The 10,924-nt window shown below is 31.4% G+C and overlaps 2 protein-coding genes across 2 annotated transcripts; one reads left to right on the top strand and one right to left on the bottom strand.

Moving 5' to 3' along the window:
* Window positions 1–517: 517 nt before the first annotated feature.
* LOC108764356 (zinc carboxypeptidase A 1) lies at window positions 518–2,090 on the bottom strand (the record flags this gene model as incomplete). The annotated part of the gene is made up of 4 exons (XM_018512569.1): window positions 518–687; window positions 1,347–1,434; window positions 1,668–1,870; window positions 2,009–2,090. Coding segments are annotated over 4 exons (543 nt in total), but the record flags the coding sequence as incomplete, so codon positions are not given.
* Window positions 2,091–2,099: 9 nt separating this feature from the next.
* Window positions 2,100–3,883, top strand: LOC108764355 (threonylcarbamoyladenosine tRNA methylthiotransferase; the record flags this gene model as incomplete). The annotated part of the gene is made up of 2 exons (XM_018512568.1): window positions 2,100–2,410; window positions 2,612–3,883. Coding segments are annotated over 2 exons (1,530 nt in total), but the record flags the coding sequence as incomplete, so codon positions are not given.
* Between the last annotated feature and the right edge of the window lie 7,041 nt (window positions 3,884–10,924).

Raw genomic sequence — 10,924 nt, 5'->3', positions numbered from 1 at the left:
TATTGGTAATTATTAATACAAGTTTATTTTTATATAACCAAACTATTCTATTATCTTCTTAAAAATAATAATTACACACATTACATCTATATAAATAATTTGCAAATTATTGTACAAAGAAGACATTCCTAATTTATTGCAAACAGAAACAGTTTATGTATATGTTGATTTAAACAAAAATTATTATTGTAAATATTGTATTATTGAAAGTACTAAAGTAAATAAATTAAGAATTATGTACAATAAATAATTCTAATAAAAAATGTCAAGAAGCAATATTATAAAAAAATAGATCGAATTTTATAAGATTCGATCTATTTTACTAATAATAATGACAAAAGCATAGAAAATTAGAAATTTAGTAATAAGTACAAGTATTAATCAAAGTCTATTTGACATTATTCATTCATATATTACATGAAAATGTAATATTCGATATTTATCAAATAAAAATATGTAATCGATGATAATAAATTATACAAATTTAATTATTTTTAGCGTAGTCAAGATGACATGATTAGTTAAACATAGCTACAAGAGAGTCTAGAGTCTCCTCTCCAGTCGGAATGATGTACTCAGGTGGTAACAAGAAGCCGTATTCATTCTTATCGCGCAATTTGTAGAGATAGACGACGGATTTATTTAAAACACCTGCCATGTAATCTACACTAAGACCGCTCGACAAATCTAGGAACGATTATATTTTATATTAGTTATAAGAAGCAATATAATTTAATTTAATTTAATAAAACAATATAACAAGTATATGTTAATTTTACATATATACACATATATACACATATATACATATATGTATGTATACAAGGTGTTTCTCAAACAAGAATCTCAAACACAAACTTCAGGAAATGGTAGATCTCAATCAAAAGAATCAACTTTGTTTAAGGAACTCAGATTCTCCGACATATATCTTTAAGAAGCTATTCATCTGATCGTATATGACATCTGATAAGTTTATGTTTTTTGATTCCGTTTTTACAAAAAGGCAAATAAAGTAAAAACTTGGACTATAGTATTGTCAGACAACACGCGCAATGCTGCCACGCGATCGATTCCGTATCTCATAAGTCATAACCAATTCAAACGAGGACAAATAGCTTCTTAAAAATATGTCGAAGAACACAAGCACTTTAATAAAAGCTCTTTTTTTTATGAGATCTACCATTATCTGAAGTTTGTCTGAGGTTCTAAAATACCTTGTATACAAAGAAAGAATAAAACATTATTGTAAAGTTATTTTTGTTAATACTGTTATGAAGAAACGATTATAAGATAATTTTTAAACGCGATAAATTATTCGTTAGATATAAATTAAAGTATTCACATACTGCTAAAAAGCTCGCCAATATTTCCGGTTCTATACACAGTGTTATATTTCTGTCTAAGAGCTTTGATTCCTTTCAAGCTGATATTATGCTGAAATTGCAAACATTACATTAATCCCTATTATAGAATTTAATTATCACATTAAATGTGGAAATATAAACACAGACATAGCACTACAAGTTATTAAAAAGTGAACAACTAGAATGTGTGTTTAATGCAAAAAGTCATATACGACCATGAAAATGTTTTAAAACAATATTTCCCTTTTATCACAAATATATATATTTCAAAGACAATACTTCTTTACTAATAAAATTTTTTACCAAATGATCATAGTTGAAGATATGTGCATTTGTATAACCATAAGGAATCACTAATAGTTGGCCGTAACTATGGAACGCGATATATGCGTACAATTGGTCGTTCAGAGATTTTATATATTCAGACATAGTTTTCGTTTCTATTTCTGAGAATGCTTTATTCCCAGGGTAAGTATCACTGCAAGAATTTTTGCTGACATCAGAACCTGAAGACGTAAAGTTACAATGTTACGTCGAATGAATCTCAATATTATAAACTTTTCAAGCTTCCAAAATAATTTTAATTTTCGATAACTCTTTTCTATTATTTATTATAATCTTCTCTATTCACACTAAATACTTACTATTCCATCCAAAATCCCAGTTTCTATTGAGATTTGCTCCAATGCAGAAAGGACTGTACGGTTTGCGAGATTTGCTCCATAATCGATCCGAAAACATATCACGATACGACCCAAACGAAGGAAGCAGCTGCAAGAGGAAATATCGCAGCCGTCTATCTTGTCAAGCATAATACCCGGTACGCAAACGATTTATGTGAAAACATGGGGATGCACGCACAATAGTTCGGACACCGAATATATGGCCGGTCAATTGGCGTCGTATGGTTATAACTTGACCGAAGATAAACTGAAAGCGGATTTGTGGCTTTTGAACTCTTGCACTGTGAAGAGTCCTGCAGAAAATCAATTTAGGAATGAAATAGAGTATGGACAGAAAACTGGCAAGCACGTTGTAGTTGCTGGGTATGTAATTATGCAACTGTAATGATGGAACAAGGATTTGATAATGCATTATAATGTAATGTCATTATTTGCAAATTCTGTTATCTGATGCATGTATTTAATTAAATATTAGTATAGAATTTTAGCAGTACTGTGAACTTTCTAATTTTTAGACTTATTTAGAGCTGTCAAGATTCTAAACATTTTATTTGTATCTTATAGATGTGTACCACAAGGTGCTCCAAAATCTTCCTTCCTTCAAGGATTGAGTGTGATTGGAGTACAACAAATTGATCGAGTAGTAGAAGTTGTGGAAGAAACTTTGAAAGGAAATACAGTCAGGTTCTTACAGCAGAAGAAGGATCTTGGTAAGAAGACAGGCGGAGCTTCACTGAATCTTCCAAAGGTACGCCGAAATCCGCTTATCGAGATTATAGCCATTAACACAGGCTGCTTGAATCAATGCACCTACTGCAAGACAAAACATGCACGAGGTGAACTAGGTAGTTATCCTCCAGAAGAGATAATCGAACGAGCCAAGCAAGCTTTCGAGGAGGGTGTATGTGAGTTGTGGCTCACATCGGAAGATACAGGTGCCTATGGTAGGGACATTGGCACTAGCTTGTCGAAACTACTGTGGCAATTGGTAGATGTGATTCCTGACGGTTGCATGATGCGCGTCGGTATGACCAATCCACCATATATCTTGGAACATCTGGATGAAATGGCCAAGATTCTACGGCATCCTAAGGTCTATAGCTTCCTACATATTCCGGTACAGTCCGGCAGTGATCAGGTATTAGCTGACATGAAGCGGGAGTATACATGTGCCGAATTCGAGCATGTAGTAAACTTTCTGAGCGAGCGAGTGCCTGGTTTGACTATCGCAACAGACATTATTTGCGGTTTCCCCACGGAAACAGAGATGGATTTCGAAGAGACGATGACACTCTGTCAAAAGTACAAGTTCCCAAGTCTCTTTATCAATCAGTTCTTCTCTCGACCTGGCACGCCCGCCGCTAGGATGCCGAAGGTACCTGCGCAAAAAGTGAAAACAAGAACCAAGAAGTTGTCGAAATTCTTCCAGTCGTACGAACCATACGGACACAAAGTGGGGCTGATACAGGAGGTGCTAGTAACGGAGGTATCGCATGATAAGCAGCATTACGTGGGTCATAACAAATTCTACGAACAGGTGTTGATTCCGCTGAAGCAGGAGTACATGGGAAAAATGATTGACGTAAGGATTATAGAAGCGACGAAGTTCTCTATGAAGGGAGAACCGATCGGTAAAGGTGTGTCTCCGGCACTGAGGTCTCCTCTACCGCAAGGCGTTGTTTCCAGATTACCCTACGAAAACCCATCGAAATATGGAATAGTGACGTTTACGATGCTCTTATTAGCTGTCATCCTTAGAATATTATGGAAATTTTTGATTTAGATACATGATTTATACAAGATTCTGCAACTGATTATGTAAATACACTGCACATATAACGCTATAAATTGTAATTTTATATTTGCAATGGAATAAATATCTCAAAATATTTATTTTCAGAAATAAAATCTCTAAAAATTTATATTAGTAACTTTTAGTTAGTATAAGTTATTTAGTTTTGGATAAAAAGCACACACACACAAGATACGCGAAAAAATACTATATTTAATTGACAATACAGGAACCTACCCTGAAAGGGCTTACAACATTCAATTAGCTTAATATACATTTGCTACAATAATTCTTCGGCACTTCGAGACGCATTTCTGAAATCATTTCTAACGTATGAATTCGAAATTCTCCAACTACAAAATATAATAATAATAATAATATATAATATGAGAAGAGTATTAAGCATTCTCGCATTTTGTTGAAGTATATCTTCGAGCAAATGTATTATAAAACTTATATACTAAACACGAAAATATGTTTACTTACAAAAATATCAAATATTTTTCTTATTAGCTTATGGAGGCACTTTATTTCGCTTATTTCGTCGACACGGTTTTTTCTCCCTCGTAATTATGTCCGTGTTTAAAATATGGCAATTATTATGGCGCGAACTTAATCATGATACAAGTGCAGAATTCTTCGTACCTCCTCTAACATCAGGAAATGTGAAGCAAAGACAATATTTTCTTTTCAATTTCCTCGCTCTCGCGTAAAACCTTTTCTTTTCTTTATTAGTCTATCGAATAATGTAAAACGAGATTATTAAAATTGCTCATATTATTGCGGGATAATAATTTTCTTCTCAATTGTATGACCATTTTTTCTGTTCTCGCTTCCTATTCTGGCACTCATTATTTCTCGCACGCTTGCGAGATCCATCTATTCCTATGCAATTTTGATAATACTTATTGAACGACTTAAGCGAGAGTACGATATTTACAGATTCGCGTCGGAGAAAAGAGAATGTGGACTCTTACAAAATTTTAACAATGTTTACTCGACATACAAAAGAGAGAAAATTACATGCTGCAAATTGGGAATTTGAAGGCATACATCTGTTTTCTCATCCTAAATCTTTCTCATTTGTTAGCGTTGAATATCATGTGTTGAATATTGTATGTAATAAACAATTTAAGTCATATCTCAAGATAGTTGCTAGATTTTATTATAATCCATTACATTCTCACCCTTCTTTCTTTCTTTTTGTGAATTTGGTATTAAGTATTTTTATTTTCATTTAAAGTAGCATTAGAAGCAGCACGTTGAATTTTACATGCTGCTTCAATTGAGCGGATATGTTTCATAATAAATTTATCGACCCTAAGAGGTCTAATATCATCGCACAATACAATATTTTTAATTTCATTAAAATATTTTTCTGATCTTGCGAAAGATGCTACATCACAATTCGTCTTACTATATTTCGACATCACGTTTGTCCATAAGACATAGTAACGAGACAATCGCATGAAAGAGTTCGCGAATTCCGGAATATAATAAGGATTGGGCCGTTTCAATGTACGCGTGTTCTCAGCTATTAATTTAGCATTATCGAAAATCTTTGTTAAATGAAAAAAATCATGATTAATCTCCTCATCAAAGTTTTCGATTTCTATCGTACCATTATCCATATCCATATTAGCCTCATCAGTATCTTTTTGTTTCAATCCTATAGAAAATGATTGAATAGCATTTACAAGAAAGGTTTCTTGTTTATCACATTCTGTTTCAATATCATCACATTCGCTTAAACAAACGATAAGAATGGCTGACATCATTTTTTTAAAATCTGAGTTACATTTACAAATTGTCATACGACCAATACATTGTATATAAAAATCTTTAATGCGTGGACGTACACCATTAAAACATTTCCATTTCATCACCATTCTTATCGTATGGGCAACATCAACACGAATGTAGCATCTTATTGTGGTCTGAATGCCAGAAAGAAGTTGTAGACAGCGGTTTATATATTCTATCAAATTGCATTCGTTGAAGCTTAAAGAAATTCCATTTAATAAAGCAAAAGAAAAATCGGTTACAACTTCATGTGGCACAGAAGCACCAGATCGTAACCATTCTTTTATAAAGTAAGTTATAATATTATCATCGTGCTTCTCTGAAAGGGCTTGGAAAACAGGAAATGTTCCTGTTTCAGCTGAAATAACACCTTGATACAAAAAAATATCGCCGAATTGACCATTAGGTCTTTTTAATTTGCAAATTATTGATTCAGTAGCATTGGTAAAGATAGATAAATGTGCAGGACTTTTCATGTCCTCATATATCTTGAGTTGCATTGGCGACCAATACGTACAATAAAATTTATTCACTGTTATTTGTCGTATGATGTTTGCAAATTCTACATTATATTTTAATTTTTGTAATGACATAAAAGAATCGATTGTCTCGTGTTCTGTTATGTCACGTATTATTTCCTTATCTGATATATTCTTCTTTTGCTTTATTTTAGTTAAAACGCCATTCCTATCTTGTTGTACACGTAGGAATAGATTAACAATTTTAATATTGTTCTTCAATAAAACGCATACTTTTCTCCAAACCTCGTCGGAGCGTGGTTTAAGCGTTCCTTCTGCATCTTGAAATATGTCCACTTGTTCAAGAGCATCAATTATTTCTTCTGTGGAAACAGCGGCTTTTCGAGGCATTTTTAATATCGATCTATCAACTCGATTCTGACCAAACCTAGGTTAACAAAAGTAGGAAATGTAATTAAATTATCTTTATTTAAATGCTTAATTTAAATATTTAAGTTATTTCGATAACGTCAAAGACCCAGTGAGAAAGCTAATATCAAATCGATATCAAATCGATATTGATACCATCAAAACACATCGACACGGTGCATGCATATATGGCGCATCTCACTGAAACATCGATGGAAAAAATTTCGATTCCTTTTCGACGTACTGCTTGTTGAAATAATTATATTTTAAACTGTATGTACAAATGGCGTACAAAAGTTTCCGGCCAGTGACGTTTGATACTTTAATTTATAAAAACAAACCTGATAAAATTTTAATCATTATTGGCCGATATATCGATTAAATATAATGATTAAAATTTTATCAGGTTTCTTCAAATAAATTATAAAGTACAAAATATCACTGGCCGGAAACTTTGCACGCCAATGTATATATAGTTCGATTATTTGATTATAGAAAAGTTTTTTTAAGCAAATTTTTTAGAAGAAGCCTTTATTTTATATATATAAATACAGGTGCGGCGCTAAAATCCGGATAAAATTCAATTCGATATTCTCATTATTTTATAGTCCCGCCGAAAGTGCCACATGGCGTTAATGTAGACTACATACATAGGTAAGATATTAATAACCTAAAATGGCGAAACAAATAAAGAATAGTGCAGAGTATAATCGAAGAGCAGCAATAATCGAAAGCTTTTTGATGCAAAATTGGCTCTAGGATCATGTAGAGCTCTATTGGTCTAAGGCCGGTATTCATAGTCAGATCTTATATTCAAGATCGTCTTAAGTACGGTCTTAAGAAGTCACGAACCAATCAGAGGGCTGCATTAGCGTCTTAAGACATTACTTAAGACGGTCTTGAAATAAGAATCGACTATGAATACCAGCCTAAAGATTTGTGGTCGCCCCTAACAGCCCAGATTTGATATGTAGAGCGTTGTTGAAAGAATTCGAAGCGAATGTGGTTTCTCTCTGGGACGCTATTAAAGCAGCATTTGCTGCCGTGAACTGCGCGCAATTAAAGGTCGCGTGTGCACGATCAGAGACCGAATTGAGAAAATAATAGCGGCACAGAGTGATTATATCGAGTAGGAGGTCTCCGAAAGAACATCTCAACAAACATACAGGGTGAGTCATTTTAATATATGGACCCGAATATCTTCCAAATTATATACGGTATCTACAAAAAAATGGTTTAGATAAAAGTTGACCAGGGCAGAGGGGGTCATTTAATTGTACCATTGGTTGTGACCTTGAGGTCAATTTTGAAGGTTATTTCAAGGTCACGATGGTTTTTTTAAATGGGACACCCTATTTTTGACTGCGGATTTCGAAAGAGCGGAAAATTTTACATCAAACTTGTCGTATGAAAAAATTGTTTTTGCGACCTTGGAAAGGTAAAAAATGAAGGTCAAATGCCTGAAAAATGATCTAAATATTCTAAATGTATGACAGCGAATTTTATTTTTAAATTTATTCGCCGTCATACATTTTGTTAAAAATCACGCTCTCTTTCATCTCGCTCGTGAGCATCTTAATACGTAGTTGATGAGACAATTGAAATGTTTCCAATTGAGTAGAACAAGTATTTCCAGATTCTAATGTGAAATGAATATGCTATTATTAATATATTCTAATCTAATTATTGAGAAGTTACAATCCGTTATCTGTTTTTACAGCAAAAGTGAATTTTGTGCATCATCACAGGCACTGTCATTTTAAACCTTTAGTCGGCAGTTGGTGCTTCCATAAAATAATTTATGTTACTAATGCGGTTTTGTTTGTATATTTACTGAAGATTGCCAGATATGGCCGAACCGTCTAAGTTAAACCAGAACCGTTGTAATATATTAAATATCACAAAAAACAACCTATACAATGGGTTTATGCTTCTCTCTCTCTCTCTCTCTCTCTCTCTCTCTCTCTCTCTCTCTCTCTCTCTCTCTCTCTCTCGTTAAATTTTAAAATAGTCTTATTTTTTCAGAAATTCTTAGTATTAATATGTTTAACAATTAAGTAATGTGAAACAAGTTAAAAAAATATTCTTTGTACTTTTGTCAATATCAAAAGATGTAAATTATGTAGATTGTAGATTATGCAATTTACGTGAAATCTTGCAAGTTTAAATATCATTCTTTTTCACTGCACAATTGTCTCTTTATTATGAATACAATAAAATACTTGTAACACGAATAAACTTCTAAATAAAAAAATGCAATTAAATTGAGAGATCAGAGATTATCAATCAGAGATTTAATATTTTTAGTTTTATTCGTAAAAAAAAAAAAGGAAAATACTCACTTTCAAGAAAATAGCTTTGTCACGTTAAGATTGTGCTTTTCAGAATATAACCTGTAAAACAAGATTGAATTGTGTATTTTGATTACAATTAGAATGCAATTATAATATTAATGAAACATTATATAAACTTAATTTTAATTTTATCTATTGTTTTATACATTTTAATTTACAATTTATTATCTATGTATAAAATTGATTGTTTTGTAAAAAATAATTATTTTGTATGAAGCAAATAAATAATTATTTCGTAAATAAGCATCGTCATTAATATGATATAAACATGTATCTATAAACACATACTTTGAAAGGATAATGTTATTTTTAATATTAATTTTATTATGTACAAATATATAATATTAAACAACAATATAAATAAATTTTAATAATAGGTATATAGCAGTATATAAGATTTGAATAAGCATTAAAATTATATACTTAATAAAAATATAAATATAGAGGCACTTAATTGTTGTTATAAACGTAATACAAGACTAGTATCAAATACACGGACATAATAAATATAGATTGCGCATTCCCATATATGAATCTGTGAATTATATTGATTTAGAATTTAGAAAACGAGATAGCTTAATTCGTAATTCTCTTTTTCCCTCTTTCTCTCTAGTATTTATTCAAAAAAAGATTCTGATATGATTCAATACAAATATTATAGATTTCTTATTAACGGAGCATAAATGCTAATTATAAAATCGTCAGGAATACGCGATATATATACACCTATTATATGTATCTATAATCAAACGTATATATTCAATCCTCAAAAGATTTCAAATTAAAATTATTCATTAAAAGAGACAAATAGATCATACCTGCTCTAAAGAATGCGTTATATATGCCATATATGACTGAAGCCAGAAGTCCAAATTTATAGAAATAATATAAAATTTATAGAAATAATAAAATAGCACAAGAAAGTGGTTAGGAAACCGTTATTTTCGCCACGAAACTCAACGATGGTCTCCAACGAACTGATCCACACTGACAATGAGTACAAGTCTGAAAGTCGGGCATAATAAGACACATTCGTTACGGACAACAAAACAAAAACAGTTACGAGAATAACTTGTTCGTGTTTTTATTTTTCTGAATCTTTAATTTGAATGTATGTCCAACAATTAAATACACTGTTAAGAAAGACATAAAATTTAATGTACTTTTAAGTTACAAAAATTAAATTAAATTTTATGACGAAATTAAATTTTATGTATCTGTAACTGAAAAGTATATTTGTGTACATGTACATGAAATTTAATGTACGTTTCATAAAATTTTACGAAGTTTAGTATATTTTTTATTAAATTTTATACAAATCTACATAAAATTTAACAAAAAATGTACTAAACTTCGTAAAATATTATGAAACGTACATTAAATTTCATGTACACATACAGAAATATACTTTTCAGTTACAGATGCATAAAATTTAACGTAGCCATAAAATTTAATTTAATTTTTGTAACTTAAAAGTACATTAAATTTTATATCTTTTTTAACAGTGTATAACAGTTAAACGGATAGTAAGGTATCCATCTCTAAATTATTTTTCTCCGTGTATCATTTCTCACTGGGGAGAGAAAGGGAGAAAGGCGCTTATAATTAAATAATACATTACTTACGTCAGCAAAAACAGCATCAAAATCTGCTTCTAGTAATAACAACAGAGCTTACAGCGAGTAAACAATTATTTTATGGAAGCACCAACTGCCGACTAAAGGTTTAAAATGACAGTGCCTGTGATGATGCACAAAATTCACTTTTGCTGTAAAAACAGATAACGGATTGTAACTTCTCAATAATTAGATTAGAATATATTAATAATAGCATATTCATTTCACATTAGAATCTGGAAATACTTGTTCTACTCAATTGGAAACATTTCAATTGTCTCATCAACTACGTATTAAGATGCTCACGAGCGAGATGAAAGAGAGCGTGATTTTTAACAAAATGTATGACGGCGAATAAATTTAAAAATAAAATTCGCTGTCATACATTTAGAATATTTAGATCATTTTTCAGGCATTTGACCTTC

Source organism: Trachymyrmex cornetzi, unplaced genomic scaffold, assembly GCF_001594075.2.
Source record: "Trachymyrmex cornetzi isolate Tcor2-1 unplaced genomic scaffold, Tcor1.1 scaffold4153, whole genome shotgun sequence".
NCBI lineage: Eukaryota > Metazoa > Arthropoda > Insecta > Hymenoptera > Formicidae > Trachymyrmex > Trachymyrmex cornetzi.
The sequence above is the reverse complement of the archived record's forward strand: the minus strand, read 5'-3'. Positions and strand labels throughout refer to the sequence as shown.